General features: G+C 41.4%; 2 protein-coding genes across 2 annotated transcripts; one reads left to right on the plus strand and one right to left on the minus strand.

Moving 5' to 3' along the window:
• Positions 1 to 2470: 2470 nt before the first annotated feature.
• Positions 2471 to 4756, minus strand: NDUFA8 (NADH:ubiquinone oxidoreductase subunit A8). The gene is made up of 4 exons (XM_050907729.1): positions 4683 to 4756; positions 4418 to 4581; positions 3206 to 3371; positions 2471 to 2718 (listed from the first exon to the last, which is right to left on the minus strand). The coding sequence occupies exons 1-4, from the start codon at positions 4731 to 4733 to the stop codon at positions 2581 to 2583; spliced, it is 519 nt and encodes a 172-aa protein (XP_050763686.1). The 5' UTR covers positions 4734 to 4756; the 3' UTR covers positions 2471 to 2580.
• A 166-nt stretch (positions 4757 to 4922) lies between these two features.
• Positions 4923 to 18660, plus strand: MORN5 (MORN repeat containing 5). The gene is made up of 5 exons (XM_050907730.1): positions 4923 to 4969; positions 5040 to 5187; positions 5535 to 5646; positions 6571 to 6702; positions 18551 to 18660. The coding sequence occupies exons 1-5, from the start codon at positions 4923 to 4925 to the stop codon at positions 18628 to 18630; spliced, it is 519 nt and encodes a 172-aa protein (XP_050763687.1). The 3' UTR covers positions 18631 to 18660.
• Positions 18661 to 20115: the final 1455 nt, after the last annotated feature.

Here is a 20115-nt window from a genome sequence, read left to right on the forward strand (position 1 = left end):
AGGTTCTGCCTAATCTAACCCATGGTATGGCAAGCTATCACGACACTGGCTTAACATTTTGTTAATTTGACACGTGATTAGAAGCTCTGGCAGAACTGAGAGCCTGCAACATAACAAATAACACTTCTCACATCGCTAGTAAAATATCTGTGTTGAATCTGTATGCGTCTGCTCTCCATCTGCCAAAAAAACGTCAAGATACATTCCTCAAAAATACTTTTATGGTCTTTACTCAGTCTTGACATTCACTTGTTCTAAAGTTTCCAAGAAAACATTACAGCTCCAAAGGGGGCATCTATGTTTGAGTAAAGCCACACGACGATTTGAACAGAAATAGCTACATACAGGCACTGTCCGAAGCACCAAGAAACAGACCTCTGGCAATGCTTTTTCACAGAGATTCAGCCAAGAGATAAAGACAAGAAGCAATTATCTCAAAGAGGTTAATGAAAGAAGTGCTCACAGTACAGCTGAATTCTGTTTGACTTTATCACTTCATTGTCCTCTTCTGCTGTTCTCTTTTGTACATTCACCTGCCTACTCCTGCTTGAAACCGAAGAGGTAACCTAGGCCAGCGGATAGTTAATTCTGACTTTTAACCACGGTCAGTGTATCATCACTGGAATAACCACCTCTGACCCAAGAGGCAGTAGATTCAGCTGTCATGAAACACATGAACAATCTTAAACCTTTGAGGCTGTAGCATAAATCACTATTTTTTTTGCTTACAGTACTAGCCAACTTAAGGGCAGGGTTCATAAAAGGCTGTTTAAAAAAATTGCCCCCCTATTTATGCATGTCATTCTTTTCAGAAGCAATTTAATGGGAAAAACACTCTTTAATTATGATTAGGGGCTGACTACTGGAATGCCCATGCCTGTTTATTCAAAAGCAGATGTTCAGCAGTGCAATGTTTCATACATTATGCTGACAATAGTAAGTTATTAGCAAAACATGGTAAGTAATATCTAAAAAGACTTTCTGCGAGGTTGCCTAACTATTGGCGTGGGTCAGCAACAAAAGATCAGATGTGACACGTGTTAACATCCCAGAACAATTTCTCCTCTACTCGGCCAAACCTCATTTCACTCACTCAGCTGAATGCAATTAGACCTCAAGCCTGTCCTAATTTCAGTCTCTGCAGAAAAGGGGTTATCTTTCTTCAGCAAGACGTGGCTGCTTCTGAAATGCTGGCAGTGATCTGCAAGGAGAAACTGCAAAGGTGCACACCATCTCACGGATTTAGACGGAGCTGCTACGACAGCATGATATGTGCATTAAAATGCAAACATGTATGCCATAGCACCTGCTTTGAGTTTCAGTCAACACACCCAAGCAGAAAGTAGCAAGAACCCATGAGCCATACAGTGCATGAGCTATTTTTAGATAAATGTTATACAATTTTCCCTCTAGCTCCATGGATCAGAAACACATGCTGCAGCTACAGACCCATTACACTTTAATCCTACCCCAAACAAGGAGATGGTAAATCTTCAGATCCTAATAACAGCTAGGCTACTCAAGGAGCAAAGCGCTATTCAAGTCTTTGCCATGGTTCAGGCTACACAATCTGGCCCGGAGCAAGCTAAACTGCACATGGCTTTGTGAAAACAAGTTCATTTAATTTTTTCCTGACCTTTGTAATAAGGTTCTTGCTATTGGGTAGAAGAGGACGAAAGACTGGATCTACTTCCTATGAAACGTATGACTTTTAGATACTGTAGAAAAGATTAATTTAAGAAGCTGATTTACTCCTCTATCAAAAAGAGTATCACAGTGAAACAATGGGAAAGATCTGCCCCAAACCCCTCAAGTCAGGGCTTTGAGACAGAAGACAAGCCACCTTCTTACACTGCTTAATGGGACAGGAAGATCCTTTAGGAGAGAATTTTTCCTTAAAGGTGTTGAAAATTTAGTGTGATTTTTTTGATGAAGTAGCTTGTGTTCCCTCAATAAAACAATAAAAAAATGGAAGCCACTAACCTTGCTGCATGAGGAATGAGTAGCTGGTAAGTAGAACAAGGATCTTTATGTCAGAAACAGTACTGACCTCATACCTAGCAAAAGCCACAGATTCAACTAAGCCCTTGCTCCAAGACAGATTTTAGGTTAAACCCATACAGGAGGAGTCCCTTGGGAAAAAAGGCACAATTATCAGTTGCAAGACTAAGGGAAGACATTAACGACTTGTTTGTTCTCAAAGTTTCCTTGATCCAAGTGGCAGTGTTCTCAATACTTAAATAAAGTCTCACGCCAGTTTTTGATTGATTGAAGCAGTAGTGAAAGACCCAGGCTACATTTATACACATCTCCAACAAGCCTGGTAGTCACTATCAAGCAACTGACGTGACCAGTGCTAACAGGGTCCTAAGGGGTATATGACCACAGAGAGCACTGTGCAAAACAGGGAAATACATTTTTTTAGCTGCTATGATGTGTGAGTATGTTTAAAGAAGTCTACTAAGCCATGTAACAGTTTGTGGTTCTTTAATCGTTAGAGTTATACCCAACACATACTGGACAATTTACATTTGCAAGCAATGCATCTTTGAACTTTAGTTACAGCACAGTCTGCCCACTTTACCAGGACCAGAAAAAGAGCCTACTGCCAAATGGAGAAGGCTTCAGCTCTCCTTCAATGGGCGGGTTTGGCTCCGGTCTAGCTCTAGAGTGATAAGCATTCTCAGGCATAGGACGGTCTGTCTTCACTTTCGTAACCTGGAAAGAAAAAAGAAGAAATGATACAACTTCTCACAGCATTTAATAGAAAAGCTAGATTGAGTCAGAACTTAAAGGAAGAACTACCAAGAAGTACCAAACAACACTAAGGACACACTGTTGATCTGAGGAGAGCTCCTATCTCCAGAGTACTTCTAAAAAAAGGGAGGGGAGGGGCATTTCACTCATAACTACAGAATAGTTCTACATGTGTGTGAGCTTCACTCCTAAAGGAAAGGTCTCTGCGCCAGGGAAAGCAAAAAGCAAGAACAAGCGTCATTGTCTAAGGAAAGTGCAAGTCTTCTGGGAATCCAACCCTAGGGAACGCTGACAGAGTCTTGACTTCTATTAAGTCCACAAGCTTCCAGTGTTGAGTTCATGAATCACCTTTTGGCTGAGAGAAGAGTTTGAGACCTGGTCTGGACAAAACATCCATAAGAAGGGATAGAAGAATCTGGCTATCCGACCAAAAAAGGTATGAAGTTACCTTAGAGAGCTCTCCCAGATCAGGTCTCACCCAACCCAACTTCTCCAGCACACAGTTATCAAATACTGCCTGCTGTTTTCGGCATCGACGGAGCTCCTGCAAGTTGGTATAGTCAATGCACGTCCAGTACTCAGTAAATGGTTCCGCACAGTGCATCTTAATCTTCCTGTGAGAGATCACAGAAAGAAAATTGTTAGCAAGTGTTACCATTTTAATGCTTTTCTCTCTTACTCATTCAAACTTCAACTTGTGATAAAGTGTTTTTTGTAGTTTTAAGTTCTCGGGAACATTTAAAGTCTTCAGAGAAGTCAGTATTTGAAGCATCATTAAACAGACCTTGATACCAATACCAGTAAAATTTGTATCATTGTAGCTACAAGTAGGGATAGCAATAACTAATATGTGGAAGGTATTCTCGCTAGGTAGATGTACACAGCTCCTCCATATGAGATCCTTGTTTTGCCAAATAACTTAGCATACGTTATACAATGCTCTAATGCTTCCAAATTAATTTGATGTCTTAAGCTCAAGAAGACACGCTTAGATTTCTGATTACTAGCTGCTATACTGGAAGCGGACGTGCTTTGAGCTAATTAAACTAGGCCTTTTACTAGCAAGTTAAGAACATGATACTTGCACATGCCTTGGATCTATATTTTTGATCAGAAGAAGCAAATGGTGTATCTACTCAAGCTTTCACAGTAGTATGCCTGTGAAACAGAGAGGACACACAGTGCAAAGCTTAGGTCCGTTTCCTGGATTTCATAATATAGATGCAAGGTGTAGAAGCAGCAAGCCTTCCACCACCTCCCTGCATTCCTTTGCTAACCTAACAAAAACCTGAGCCACCTACTCTGGAGCAGAGGCCATTGAGCTTCATATGAAAGGATAAATTAAAGTATAAATAAGACAAAACAAAAAGGGTATGGCCTCTATTCTCAAGAGTTTAAGAAGCAACACTAAAAACTCTGAAGGGTGCGGTGGTAGCAGCATTTTTAATTAAACCGAGTGACTGCCAGCGCTCGAATAACAAAGCTCACCAAGGACGCGCTACACCGGGAGGTTCCCCGAAACACCTTCACCTTCGGGGCAGACGAGGGCCTCCGCCGGTCGGGCGTCCGCAGCAGCGGGGCTCTCCGCCCGGGCGCCCTCCGGGGCGCCGGGAGGCGGGCGGGCGGCCGCGGGGGGAGACTCGCTGGGGGCCCCGCTCACCTGAAGAAGTCGAGGGCGCACTGGTTGACCTGGCGGCCCTCCCGCAGGCACTTCCGCGGGTCCTTCTCCTCCCAGCGGCACAGCATGAACTCCTTGTTGGGGCGGTCGCACTGCGCGCCGTAGTGGTGGGCCGCGGCCTTCAGCACGGCCGAGCTGACTCTCACCTACAGCGGGGCAGAGCGGCAATAGGGGCGGCCCGCCTCGGCGCCGGTCCGCCGCGCTGCCCCGCGGGGGAAAGGCCCGGCGGCGGCGGGCGCTCACTCACCTCCTGCACGTCGAGCTCCTCCAGGGAGGGCACCTGCAGGGAGCCGGGCATGGCGGCGGCGCCACTCTCCTTGAGCTCCCCTCAGCGCCCGCCCGCCACCGCGCATGCGCCGTCGGCAGCGGGCGGGAGCGCGCATGCGCGGCGGCCGCGGGAGGCGGAGCTTTCTGTCCCGGCGGCGCCCCGGCAGCGGCGGCGTTGCCATGGCGACGTCGCCGCGCCGTCGGACCGGGCCGGGCCGCCATGGAGGTGGCGGGCGGGCGTTATAGCGGGGGCACCGTACGCGGCAGGTGGGCCCGGCGGGGCGCGGGGGGCGCGGGGCTGCCCGCCCCCCCCCCCCAACCGCCCGGTCTCTTCCAGGATGGAGGGACGGGGCTCCTACACGCTGCCGACGGGCACCGAGTACCGGGGAGCGCTGAGGGACGGGACGTTTGACGGCGAGGGAGAGCTGCTGTTCCCCAACGGCGGCAGATACCGGGCGGTCTGGCACCGCGGGGTGCCCACGCAGGTACCCCGGGGCGGGGTGGGGGGGCTCACATCGAGGGGCCGCCGCCGGGGAGCGGCCCCGCCTGGAGGCTGCGCTGCGGGGAAGGTTTTGGGGTGAAATAAGCAGATTTGCGAGCCAAGCGAATTTTTCGTCCCCTCGGCGGCGTCTCACACCCAAACGTGTGAGGGGGAGGCTGCTCGTGGCCGGGCATCCCGCAGATGCGATTCCCAACGCTATTTAAGCCCGAGCTGAACCGTGCGCTCGCTCTGCTCATCTAATGCGCAGTTTTGGCAGTGGGAACACTAGCCCTGTTCGTACTCAATCCATCCATCATGTTTATTAACTCTGTGCTTGAACATGTTTTGCAGGGGAAATACACTTTTGCAGATGGTCTCGAATACAAAGATAAAAAATGGCATTACTGTGATGGCTACGACAGAAGATTTTATACAGAAATCTGTTCTGGTCTTAAACCACCAGGTACTGAATTGCATTTGCGATCCTAAGAGTCTGGAAGGAATTAAACTAACAGCTTTGCTTAAGAAAGATTAATTCGGCTACATGAGTAACATGGAGCAGAAATGCTCTGGCTAATTTCAGGACCCGACCATACGACGCTGCCAGAAGAATGCTGACACCACCTTCCACCAGCGCAGCGCAGGATGCAGCATTACTTCCACAGCGTGGTCTCTTCTGGAGTGATGACCCGCAGGACAGGGCTTTGTTATCTACAGCTTCTGATATCCTGATTAACCCTTTTATACATTTCACCTTCGCTGCATTAGCAGTGTGCTTTTAATATAGAGAAGTTGAGCAAAAGGAATTCATTTACATCCAGGACATCAAATAAAGTTTGAATGCATCTGTCCCATGTAGCTTTTTAGTAGATACCAAAGTAAACATTTGTGTCCAGTCTATATTTTTGCTAAAGACTTTTATAATGCTATTATTTGTCTGTAGTCAAAAGGTGAAAAGATTTCTAAGGGACAAGTAAGTAAAATATCTAATGTAATACATAAAATACTCTTCTTTACACATAGAATATTTTACTGATGACATGTGGTTCTGTGAGGCCAGCGAGACGCTCCTGGCCCCGTTTTGGAGTTTGGGGTCATATTTGTAATGTTAGCTTAGTGGGCTGAATCCCACTAAGTGACTGTGAATGAGGAAATCAAAGTGATGTCTTTTTATCACACACTTTTTGTGTATGGATTTTTTCATTTTCACTTTCTCCATCTGCAAAATTGGCAAAATGTTTTATAAAATTTATTGTAAGGTAACTGCATTGTTTTTATAGCAAATGCCATGGAGATATAATATTTGTTGGTTATCTTGATCAAAGGCGCAAATGCAAAAAAAAAAAAAAGGCAAAATAAAGCAAACCCTTTGTTTTTTTTTCTTCAGGCATTTCTCAGCTTACAAATCTGGATCCTCCAAAAAAAATCCCAGAAGGTTGTTATGACTGTGGTGATGGATTCTATAATCCTGAAACCAGAGTTATTGTTGACTACAAACTCAGGTTTCTGAGAAACGCAGGTATGATTAACTTCTTCTGCAAGGTAAACTGAGTTTATTTGTCATATCTTCTAGGATGTGTGATTAAAACTAAAACATAAAAAAGTCCATGATTTGGTTCTGTTGCCAATGAGATAAAATATTTTTTACTTATTTATTTTTATCAGCGATTTTTGTATCCCCAGAGTTGTATAAATCATATTTTGCAAAATTACAATGAAGTATTCCCAAGCACATATTAATAAATATATTTTCATACCATTTGGTATGTTAATCTCAGGAAAATCTTCAGTCTCTTCCATTATGATGTCAAGCAAGGGAGTGGTTGTAAGGTATACATCATTGATCCTAAAAGCTAATAAACTCTGTGTTGTGAACCAGCAAAGTGCTTAAGCATGTGTTAGAATAGTCCATTTTGTTGAAATGAGTCTTAGGGCTATGTTTAAATCCCTTGCTGAGCAGGAAACTTTCTTGTCACCTTGGAGAGCTGTGTTTTGAGTAGAGTCTGGCAAATCCTGGGTCTTGCGGATAAGTCCCCAAATTAATAAGCCTTGGGGAAAGTTAGTTCTCATCAAGCCAAAAGAGAAACTTTTCAAATTAAAAACACACAGAAGATCCCCAAAAGGTTGACACTGGGCTAACTCAAAAAATGTACTCTGACCTGAAACAAACGCTTTGTGTTCTGGCTATTTAACCTTTGTGTTTATCACCTTTTTAGTGCAGAATTTTTTTAAATGAAAAAGATTTCTGAAAGCAACCACCCACCCCACTTTTTTTTTTTTTCCCAAATGTCCAAATTGCAAGACCTGTTTTTTCTAGAAGACAGGACATTTCATTTTCAGTGTGCCACCGTTTAACTGTTTTGTTGCTTGGAAACTCAATTTTTCAGCGAATTTACTATTTGTTGAAAAAAATTCTGCTCAGCTCTACTTTCAAGAGCTTTTATACGTATGCTCTGTGATATTGGAGGAGGGAAGTGAAGGGGGGGTTAAATGAATTGGAGATACCATCTGCTATAAAATATACCCTATGATACATGGCCTGTTTTATAAACGTTGAATAAAAACTGATCTAGATTATTACAAATGGCATTGATCCAAAATGCTGGAATGCAGTGGGCCTACTGATGAGGAAGATAAGCAACATGCTTTCCAAAAACACAGGAACCTACATAGATTAGTACAGGAGGGAACGCCTTGGAATTCAATTTATTGTTTTTTAATCTGTTCTTTGAACTCATTGTCCTTTATGACATTTATCTCAAACCCTACAAATTATATCAATCAATATTCGCTAACCAGATCAGCGCAGCGTGCAGTCTGACGGAGTCGCTGGAGATGTGCTTTGTGTGGCCGTTCCATTGAGAGCCCTGTACACAAAGTTAAACTCGTGGATGTGAGTGTGAAGAAGGAATGTGTCGTGTAGGCCAGACCCTTCCTCTCAAGAACACGAACACAATTGAAAAACCCGGCACTTGTTCAACATCAGAGGAACTCTTACCGCCCCAGGAGAGATGATTCAGGGCACAAGGCCACTGCAGTAAAGAAAAAAAAAAAAAATTAAAAAAACCCCAGCTGTAAGCAGAAGAAACTGAGGAAGAGGCTGGGATGACAGGGAACAGATCCAGAATTACTCCATTATAGGTTGGGCAGGAAGGAGCAGGAAAACCTCCAGGCTTCCAGCCAAGTCTTGAAAGCATCAAAAGCAGATGGTAGGAAGCATTCAGGAAGTTCTTACAACAGCTTGACAGGTTTACCAAAATGACACTATCTTCCTCAGGTCTGGCAGCAGGCTTTTGGAATACTCCAGTTCTCACCTTTCACCCTGGCCCTATTATGAAGCAATTTCTGATTGTTTCTCAGCTGTTTGTGAAAGAGGGCAAGGAAGCATACAGCCCTGGCACTGACTTGCCTCCAAACTGGCAGCACCCAGGTACCATTCCAGAAGAGAATAGACGCCATTTGAAACTACTGAGTTTGCTTCCACCACTTCTTTGTCAAGATGAGTGGATGTAGAGTACCGTAGAGACTCCTGTTAAATTTGGCAAGCCTTGCATTTCACTAGCGTGGAGGTCTGATACTCATTTACTTAAAGAGCTCTTACTGTTAAAGCAGTGCAAAGGCCCATCGTGAAAACATAATCAGGCCCAGGGAATGAAATGACAGCAACAGTTTTGTTATACGTTTTTATCTAGCAAAGTTTTCCAAATTCTCATTACAATCTTGCAGTTATTACTCCGTCCCTAAACCTCCGTTTCCTTGGGGATGCTCAAATTTCTCTTGATTCTCCATGTGTTCTTCAATCCTTTCTTTTTTCCAGTATTGCGAAGTACGCAAAATTGGACACATAAATAAGAATGGGAATGCTCATTTGTAAGAAGATACGTTGTTTATTTTGAATAGATACTGGGACTAGACTCCTGTTTCACTAGGAGTATTACTTGGGTTGGGTTTTTTTTCCAGAAATAGGACTCCTGGCACCTTTGTAACAGAGTTTGGTCAATAGAAAGATGGGAAGATTTCCCAATTTTTCAGTGAAAAGTAGAAAATAGATGATGTTGTGTTTAATGCAAAGCAGGGAGGCACAAGAAGAGCCGTGACATTCAGGTTTTAGGACCTCCAAATATCAGAGAAGCCCATAGCTTTCAAAGAGAAAATACCATCAAAAATAGAAATTTTGTTATACTGAGATAGAAAAGATTATAGGAGATTGCCTGGATCACCTCTCTTTTGATGAAAAGCAAAGATACTTCTGATGAAAATTGCCCTGTTTCTCCTGTGATTCTCCCAAGGATGGGTTAAATAATATAAAATATGCTTTTGCTCTTTGTAATATGAGAATATTTGTGCTATTACTTTCATATTCCATCTTCAGGTTTAAATAGTATGCGGATGATGCATAGGGTAGATTTCTATACTGCAGTCAATATTACCTGAAATATATGCATCTCTTCATATAACATGAAGAGCAGCAAGACACAAAGCCTGCCTTTACACTAAAAGCTCACTCAGGTAACTGAATTAACATGCATGTTATTAAGAGCAGGGTTAGGCCCAGAAAACCAGGACAAGTGTCTTATTAAGAGGAGAGGTTTTGGTGTTGCTCCAATCCCAAACCAGCCGGCGATCAGCTTAGGATTTCTACAAGCCTGAAAGTCTTGTAAAAAGCATCAGGAAAAATCCTGCTGCTTCAGGACTCATTATGAGCTGAAAAGGTCAAGATTCAAGAATATTATTTTATTATAGTCTAGAAAAGTCTGGGGTTAGAACATCTGAGGATCCCTGGTTGTGAGGCTGACCCAACACCACAGGCAAGGGTGCAAAGCCATTTTAATTCTAAGCCTTAGTAATCACAGACTTACAGTTTCCTCACATTGTTACCTTGGGATGAAGGTTCTCATGCTTAGTCTGAAAGAATTTAGAAGCAAAATTTTTTGGAAAGTCGGCAGCAATGTAGTCATCCATTTCAGGTTTATCCAAGTATGGAAGTCCATGAGATAAATCTCCTACATTTAGACTTTCTTGTCTTACAACTCGATCTGGCTTGCACCAAGTGCTTTTTGGGAAATGTAGACTTTGACTTGTCTGAAAAATGTAGTTGAGAAACAGAGCCATAACCACTCAATAATTACACAGGGTATTATTTCTGTACCTACCCTCATGTACCCCAAATACATGCAGATGTTTGCATGCTCTTTCTCATAAACTACTGGAGAACTGGGTGTGGGATGAGGACCTGGCAATTTTTCAGGCCTGGAGTATTTCTGGAAGAAAGACAGCAAGTTTAAGTTAAAGTCGACTGTGGTGCGGGAAAAAAGATTGACTGCACTTAGGGATCATGCACGGAGCTTTATTCCCTGTTCTTCTTTGAAATTGCCCGTTCTGATGATGGAGGGAGTGGATGAACAGTCTGATTCCAGGCTAGTCCCTAGTCATTGCCTAAGAATGTAAGAGTTGTTTTGGCAGATGCCCTTAGCAATGGAGAGGAAAGCCCCAGCAATACACATACAGAGGGAATATAGTATTTTTGTTCGAATGAATTTAGCTTCCCATAGATTTAAATGTCTACTTATAACGCAGGACCATTTAATCTTTTGTACATTTGTTTCTTTTTTATTTGACTTAAGATACTGAATTTAGATGAGGTTTAGTTCCTACATATTGAAACTCTTAAAAGCTCTTCAAATAATTGTTCTTTGGATACTTGTTAAGCTAAAGAAATCAGTTTTGATCGGCAGTAAAAGTTCATGCTATTTTAAGTGCAATGCTATAGCTATTTTCTGTTGTATATTTAATCATTTTGAATTATATGTCATGTAAAAGATTTTAGCTCTGGGGCATTTGCCAGATGGCTGATTCTGCATTTCACACAACAAAAGAAATAATGTTTGTGTAAAGCTCTTAAAAATAGTTGGTAATCAGTATATTCTACAATGAATAGGATCCAGACCTGTTTGGAAAAAAACCCCAGCTTTTGCAGAAATTAATTTAGAGGATTTGGTCTCTACCTCTGGGCTCTGAACAAAACAAATTGTGTCTATTGTTTGCTGATTTTTTAACATTTAACAAGTTAACTGAATTGTAAATTTTACTCATTTTTATGTTAAATGCCATTTATTGCAATCCATTGATCTTTTTCTCTTTACTTTGGCTGACAAACTTATTTCTGAAAACAGGGTTTTGTAAAACAGAGAGCCAATACTACTCTCCATTTACACAAGTAGAGCATACGAATGTGAGTAGCCCTTTGCTTTTCTTGCAACAGCTGGAGTGCTTGTCCTTTTCACTGCTAACTCCTCTTTCTGGCCTCTTTGATTCATATTCCTCCAAAATACCACTGCAAAAAGTATTTTCTCTATCTGCCATGGCGCCCAGGTTGTTTTCTTTGCCCGCAAGGCTGTATAGAAGTCCGTACACATTCACCTTTTGGTCTTGTCTCCTCCATCTCCCATATACTTTTTTCTCTTGCATCTAGTCCCAGGGCACAGGGTTTTTGCCCGCATTCATACAATTCCAGTTTTCTGGTACTTACTTTCCAGACACACTGCTTCTGTGATAGTGAAGATTTGAAAAATATTACATTAAGAGGAAGTTTAGAAATCATGTTATAGCTCTTTCATCTGGATCTCCAAGTGTCACTCATCTATGTCTTCCTATGTTTTAGTTAGATAGCTTTTGTCCTGATGTGAGAGCTTTGGACCTAAATAATCTCCAATGCTTAACAAATAAATTAGTTGAGGAGCCAGATCTTAGAAGGAGGAGAGGCAGAATGTTAGCAAATATCAAACTGGGGACTCCTGAGTGGGCAAGGCAAATGAATGAGTATTAAAGTGAAGATGGCAGAAGGAAATTGAGTCTACTTAATTTAAAGAGAAGATCCCAGACTCCTACAAGAAGTAGCTTCATGTCTATTCTTACTCTACCCTAAACACTTTTTTAAATGTTGGACCAATTCTCCTACCCAACATATGCTCTTTTCATATCTTTTTATATAGAAATGTGCTAAGATCAGCACATTTTGAATGCCATTGCAAAGCGCATACTTATGTCTTTCTCAGTGTCAGAGTCTGCTCAGGTGACAGAGATAGTTGGAGACTTCTCATCCATGTAACCAAGAAAATATTTTTAGATTAAATTTGGCTTACATGTTTTAATATAAAATATCCTCCATTCAGTAAAATAGATTATGAACCAATATGATTTATCTTCAAGACTATAGCTAACAATTATAATATTAATATATGCATCATGATGTAAGTTACTACAGTAATGTCAGTAGCTATAGCTTTTGCAGATATATTGTTCCTTGTGGTTTCCTGGTCTTAAAATACTTATCGTTTTGAAAACTGTGAAAGTTTCAGTTCCAAATAGCGGCATGCCAAGAATAACAACTTTGTTTGTGTGCTAGCCATCCTATTGTGAATCCATTAAATAGGTTATGCACAAATCTTATAGGCACTTATAGTCAACTGTACAGTTCGTGTGAAAACAAGTTTTACAAGAGATGGAAAGTTCATTTGGGGGCCATTTTGGAATTCCAGTAATTAAAAGTAAATGGAAGGGTGAGAATTTGTGGGTGGAAGCAAAGGTTAATTGAAAACATATTTTCCATTTTCTTGCCAGCCTTGATGTTGGCGGGGTCAGGTGCAGTAAGGAAAGTGGTGCTAGGGACCCGGAGCGGGCAGTGGAAATGAAAGGGGTGTGCCAGGCAGAATCCATGGCTGAGATGCTATCACATGTGATTGTAATTGTGTAGTGGAAGAAGATGATAAACTGCACTGCGGGTGATGGGAGGAGTCAGGCATGCGAAAGAATTAAACGATATTGTTGTTTACAATGGTCTGTGTGTGCTTGGCCCTCTGCAAACAGAGAGGAAACTCAGCTCTTGTTCAAGGATTGTCTGTTGTAAACACACCCTGTTACAAACCGTAGTCATGGAAAGCTGCTCTTACCACACGGCTGTGTCCTCAGGGTACGCTGGAGCTCTGAGCCTCTGATTGTCCTGATGGAGGCACGTACCAGGGCACATCTACTTCCCTCCTTGCTCACACGTCCTTTAACAGAAGCGAGAGTGAACGAAGGGATGATGCCCGCTCACATCTGGTCCCAACTTGCCTTTGGGCAGAGGAGGGAGCCAGGGATCTGAATTTTGGAGTGCATCGGGGAGCGCATCAGGCCTCCAGTGTAGGCAAAGCCTTTAAGACACCAGGAACACATACAGCTACAAAGTGCAGTATGAAGACCTAACACAGAGTCAGACAAGGTTTTTAAGGTGAACAATGTAGGTTTTTCCCCCTGTGTAAGCCACTAAGCATTCTAATTTCAATGCAGTACATCTTCCTGCGCACCTCTAGGTGGTTTCCTGGAAGAGCGTTAGTTAAGAGGGCAAATGCGGAAGCCTACACGCCAATACTGCTGTTTGCTGACAGTCTCCACTCTGTGTCATGGTGGACACCTAAGCATGCAGCGTCCTAAGAAGCCTCTCACAGCTGAGGTTTCCGTAAGCAATACAGAAACGTGATAGCTAGAAGCAAATAATTCTAAACTTTGCAATATGCATTTAATATAGGAAGATTAAATGCACCTAAATTACAGTGTCCTTTCAAGTCATCCCTTGGAAGCACCCTGAAGCAAGCCCACCCTGAGTTTTCAGCTGTTTCTAATCCCAATTGAGAGATAAATCTGGAGTGTGTAGTTGGGGAAGTCTCTTCTGCCACTACTTTTAGACTGAACATTGAAAATTAGACAAGTGGTTTCATTTTGCAGAGATGCAGAGCAGAAATCCACTGATTTAAGTGGGCTGCAGTTCGAGCTCACCATGGAATACACCTAACAGCATTTTTTATAGACACCTGTCTGGATTTTGGTGGCATTTGCAGCTTCCCCTAAAGCTACCCAAAACAAGAAAGAAACTTGCAGTGCAATATTTGCTGAGAAGAACTAATTTTGAAGTGGGCTACTTACAGGAACACAGTACGACCAACAGATTTAATTGGGTCTTATTTGCCTAGAAAGACTCTATCCAAACTGACCTGTTGACTGTGTAGACAGTGTCCAACAGTAGATCAGTAGGACTTGCACCCCTGGTTAATCATCTACTGTGGGCAGATGCTGTTTCTGGGGATCAGTCGTGCAGGTGGCTACCAGGGTTGGCTCCGTATGCCTCTGCCTGCTTAATGAAAACAGCCTGAATTAATTACAAAAATAAAAGAGAAGCTGTCCCAGTTTGGGCTGGCTGAGGATCTGACCCAGAATATTCAAAATATATTTTGTGGGCGCTAGAAAACTGATCTTATTTTTGATTGAGACACAAGAAAATAATTCAAAAGAATCAGTCAATACTTACATATATTCTAACAGCTCATCCATTAAGATCTCTCGCTATCTCTCTCCATTTCAAGATTTCCATGATATGTCATGATAATAATCATTATATTTCACTAACTTTGGAAGAAATAACTTGTTAACATTTACCAACTGAACAGGGATATACCAGATTGCAATAAAATGTTCAACAAGCTTTTTTTCTTTACCTTCAAATATCAACATGGTTAGTCCTGTTTCAGCAAAGTCTGTTCCATGAACGTTTATTCTACTGAGGAAAATCTAAAAAAAGGGATAAACTTTTAAAGATAAATACGCTGACACAAAATTCAGCACACAACATGAAGAACCCCATACTACCTAATTGTGCACAGGGTGATAATTTACCACTGATTAAAGAGTTTGTATTTTTTTCAAATCTTTTTTAAAGGGAAAATTACTTGTGAAGGTGAAGATGTGCTTAGACAATCATATTAACATATTCAAACAATTGCAATTTGCAAAATAGTAATTACAACTCACTATCTGGTAGCATTAATCAAACTTCAAGGTTTAATTCCATTTTAAATATTGATGAAATGTGATTCTCCAATCTAACCCTGGTGTTGCAGGGTTATGGAAGCAGCCAGTGACAGAAAAAGAGGAACGTGTAGTTAACAAGCAGCTGCCACAAAGAAGGATCGGCATCTGTGATTTAAATTGTTAGCTGCACAGTCAGGTAGAGTGTAAAAAGGGTAGTCAAGAGGCTGTTAAGTCCATTGCTGCCAATTACTAACAATCAGGGAGGAGCTTTAAGACTTGTTCAGTACAATAAACCCAGTTTGTCTTGTTTCAGGGGTTACTACTGAAGAGGTTGCAGCTGCACTGATTCAAATAGCCCTAAAACTACAGTAATTATCAACCAGTCTTCTTTAGTGTAGCAAAAGTATGTTTTACCATAGCTTAACTCTTTACATTCTAATATTTCCCTGCTTCTTCTCACATAGCTAGCCCTGGAGCCATTCTCATCTCTGGGTTTGTGGTTCTTCTCACTATGCCGGATCAATTCTTTCATTTCCCCTTACCTAGACCCGGGACCAGTAGTACGGTATGCTGGGTTGGATGGCAGTTCTAGGGATTTGCTTTAGGTTATTTTTTGGAATATTGAGTCATTACATCTCTTTTTCCTTTTCATATACAAAGTTGAAATTCATACAGCTCATTCAGTTTTTACATCTAATCAAACTATATGCAAGTGAAGCAGTGCTTATGAACGTGTATTTAATTTGCATGGGATTAGATCACTGCATGAACCAAGACATTTTGGGATGGGTCCGGGGAGACTAAAATCCTTAGAGCAACTTGCCTTCTGTGCTTTGCTAGGAGACCATGAACACCCGGCGTGCAGAAGGAAACAATCTAGGCAAACCAAGGGTATGTTGAAAACCTGTTCTATGAAGCCAAGTTAGCATCTGCCTTTCTTGGTGCTTATAGCCCTGATGCTCAGCTAAGTGAGCTCTGTAGATTTCTCACTAGGAAGGCAGGCTGATTATTTCTAGTACTCAGGTGAGCCACGTGTATCCGTACCCAAATACGAGCTAGATAGTGGTGATGTATAGCATGTGTAAGTTTTGTTTAATCCTTCACCATGGCAGAAATAGACAAAGTTTCATTTTCGCGCAATTATTACAAGCTCAGATATAGACTATTTTTTTAGTTAAGGCGATTCCAGCTGAAATCACAGAGCTACCCAGGCTGGACAATGTCTGTTATAGCCGAGGCTCACGTGATCACGTCGTTACCGTGCTGGAACACCTAGTGCATAGAACAAAAGCCAGCACATTGATTATGGCTTTGATGATGTTTTTAAGAAAGCTTAAGGACCACATTTGCATTCCTGCTGCAGCCCTCAGTGGAATCTCTGCCTCTGTAAGGATTGCGTGGTCTTTAAGCAAGGTTCAGTGCTCATCTTTTTAATTTCCCTTTTAGCATATTTTTCAGCATTTATTTTCTCCTAGTTTATACCCGCATAAGAAATGTGCCATTAACAGGGTATTTTGTTATGGACCTATTGATTCATAGGCATAGGGAATAAGAAAGAGATCATGTCAGTGAAGCACAGAAAGAGCTGAACTTAGCTATTCTATCCAAATGGTAACCATTTTTCAGTCATTAAAGCAAGCCTACAGGCTGAGCACTTGGAACAATGGCAGCACAAGTGTGTTCTCCAACCCATTCACGGTCACTGGGGTGCTGCTCAAAGGTGGGCGCTCACCACCAAAACCGAGCTTTTGCAAGGCTGCACCCTTGAGTGGGAAATGAGAAGAGGGTCAGCAGGCACAAGCAAGCACTTTGTCGGGAAACCAGCGACTGTATGCAAAGAGCAAACTGGAGAGCAGTCTCTTAGGGAAAACCTCCTGTGAGTCACCGGCCTTTCTGACTACTGGTTGTCAAGGGTGGCAGACGAGTGCTGCCATTCAGAGAAGGGACAAATGCCTTGGCACATGCTTTCCTTAAGCCTGCTTTTACCAGGATGCCAACAGAGCTGCGTGTGAGCAGCACCTTATGAGAAGCGAAGGTGTGCACTCAACTCACTCGGCCAAGAATGAGAAAAAGGGGAGGGTAGCATGAAAAAAAAAAAGGAAGAAAAAAAGGAAAGACAAAGCTGACTTGATTCAAAACCCACCGCAATCAAGAAGATTAACCCTCAAGCTTGAAGACTTGTGCATCAGACCTGATTTGTCACATACTCTTCTGTGAACTTTCACTTCTTAGATTAGCACAACTTCATTCCCAGGACTTCTGCATTTCAAATGCTACTATGTCGCTTGAACTTAAAGGTGCAACTCCACAGTCAAAAGATCTCCGTGAAAATTTGACTCCTCACAAGCAACATGCTTCTTTCTCGGTCTGTTTTGACCTACCTAAGCAGGGCGCTCAGCTGTGCAAGGCGGCTGTGTAAATAATGGGATTGCGCGCTATGCCAAGCGATGGCCACAGTACCGGGATTACAGCCCCCTCGGCTCCATCCTTCTCGCAATCATCTGTTCTTTCAGGTAATGAGGGCTGCTACAAACCCCTTAAAATTTAGATGGAGGCAGGTGAGAAACAGACATCACAAGCAGCTAATATGAATTTGTTAAGACAGTGGTAAACACAAGAAGCAGCTCTAATACATTTCGTTTATATAAAAATAAATACAGGTATTGTTTTAAGTAACACTTTGATTTTTTCCAAGGCTTTTTGAAATTTGTTTTTCCTGGTCTACTACACAGATCTCTTTTCCCCTACACAAACACAAAGGAAAAGGCTGCAGAACAGATTTTGGAGACAAGACTGTTTAAATCCCTGGAATTAAGAAGCCACAACTTAACATTCGCCAAGTTATTTTTTTGTAATCATACACAAAATTTCTATTCAAACTTTGCTGGACAGTTGTTTTTTCCTACATTGTCTTTGATTTTTTTTCTTTCCACACTGTCATTATGCTCTGAGAATAAATATGACAGACATGAATACTAACAAGAGACACAAAGATGGTCTAAAATACGTCTATCAGCCACTACATCAGCTTATCGATACCTGTCATAATGTACATTTCAAAAACAGCGTTGAAAGAAAAGCTGGAAGACAAGAACCTAGGTTTTGACCATAGATTTTTCTTTACCTTCACTTTTCATAAACCGACAAGCAACACGGACATAGTATTTAAAAAATGGGAATCTTCATTTCTGATAGTTTCAACATATCTCCTGCACATCTCCTGCCAAAAAGTCAAAAAATAAAATCTATACGTGTAAATGTCATAGTTCCGCCCAAGCTAATCTTATCAAACAGACAAATAATCAGAGCCATTGCCATAGATCCAGTACCTCCTGCCTTGACAAATTCCAACACAACAGCACACAATCTTTTAAAGAAACAAAAAAATGTGTTCTAAGAGATGCCAACAGCTAAAAATGGATTTATTGCTCAAAGGAAAAATTGCTTGTTTGAGCTGGACCCTAGTGATGCAAAGAGCAGATCTGACATGGTGATATTTGGCGTTCTCTTTATCTCCCTTTTAGATGATGATGAGCATGAATGGATCATTCGGACCTGCCGGAAAGCTTGGGATGAAACAATTGAACGTGAACCGAAACCATGAAAACAGTTTTTGCTAGACAATAATATTCCAAAGCAGGTAATCTGATTCACAATAAATCTAATTTGTCCTCGTGGATTTGTCTCACCCTTTCCCTCTACAGGAATATAATCTTTTTGTCATCTTTGTCAGCACAAACAAAAATGGAAATAATCATTTAATCAGTCATGCTGAGAAAAAGCCATGGAAAAAAAGCAGACTGTACTCACAATAATATTCCTGAGAGGTGTGTAGTGTAGTATATATAAACGTTATTAAGCCTGAAAACGATTTGTTAAAAAGAGTGCCTCAGATTCGGTGTTGAAGTCATTCAAATCCATCTTAATCAACATTATTTTCCCAGATTTTAGTTAGCTGTCCTGGTGAATTCCTTTCCTCTCTTTTTGCTCAGTACTTTGATATTGATTGATCATTGTAATAATGTACACCAGAGGTATTCTTTAATGACTGGTTTGCTAACTAGGAAATTATATCCATTTACTACGAACGTTTGTTGAACTCTCCTGAAGCCAGAGTTTAACAAAATAATAAGAGGAAAACTGGGTGGGTTGCTGCTTGATTAGTAAGCCAGAAAGTATTTAAAAATAAAATAAAATGGAATTACATCATTTTCTGGATGTAAGTGCCAGCACTTCTACTTGCATTAACTTTATTTATTACACAAATAAGACATTTACAAAGCACAACATTAAAAGTATGTAACAAAACAGACATTGGTTTTACAAAAAAGTGCTTACAATTTAGTTTTACTTTTTTAAAATAAATATTAGTCTTGACTGTCCACTCATTCAGAGAAATTTTTTTTAACCATTGTAGCCAAGACATGCAGAATTGCAACATGCTACAACAAAATGATTGGCGGATGAAATAAAACTGATGTGTCTATAGTTGGCATCCTACAGATATATCACTGATAGTAGTGCAGGATTGGTTCCCACTCCCCCGTCCCAGCTAGCGAGTTGTGTAAGCACCTTTAGCTCGGGCATTGGGGTTAACCAGCATGAGCCAAAAAAAAAAAAAAATTGGCAATAAAACTGTAAACCATTCCACTTTCAGACCCTAGCCATATTTAGTTACCTTATTAAACTAGAGTGAAAAGCCTTTCACTGGCTATCTTCATCGGATTTTGTCTGCAAAAGGCTTTGTAAATAGCAACTGGAAAAGTTTAGTACGTGGAGTCTGCATTGCGCACCAGAACCCATTTGGCAATTACTGAATAAACTAAGAAAATGAGAATGATTTTAATTTTATTTTTTTTTTAATCTACAGACAGGAGATGAATGCAAATGACCTGAGATAAGGTTTGGTTCAGTGGCAACAGTCAGTGTGAAATATGTTGTGAAACAATGTATTGAATAAATTAGAGGATTTCTTACATTCTTGGTACAGTTGAGTATTTTCCATACACATAATTAGCTCTAAAACTGCACAAGCTGAATTGCTTCCAGTTTTTGCAAACAATTTGGGCTTAATATAAACAGAGCCTGA

This window comes from Gymnogyps californianus, chromosome 18 (genome assembly GCF_018139145.2).
Source record: "Gymnogyps californianus isolate 813 chromosome 18, ASM1813914v2, whole genome shotgun sequence".
In the NCBI taxonomy this organism is placed as follows: domain Eukaryota; kingdom Metazoa; phylum Chordata; class Aves; order Accipitriformes; family Cathartidae; genus Gymnogyps; species Gymnogyps californianus.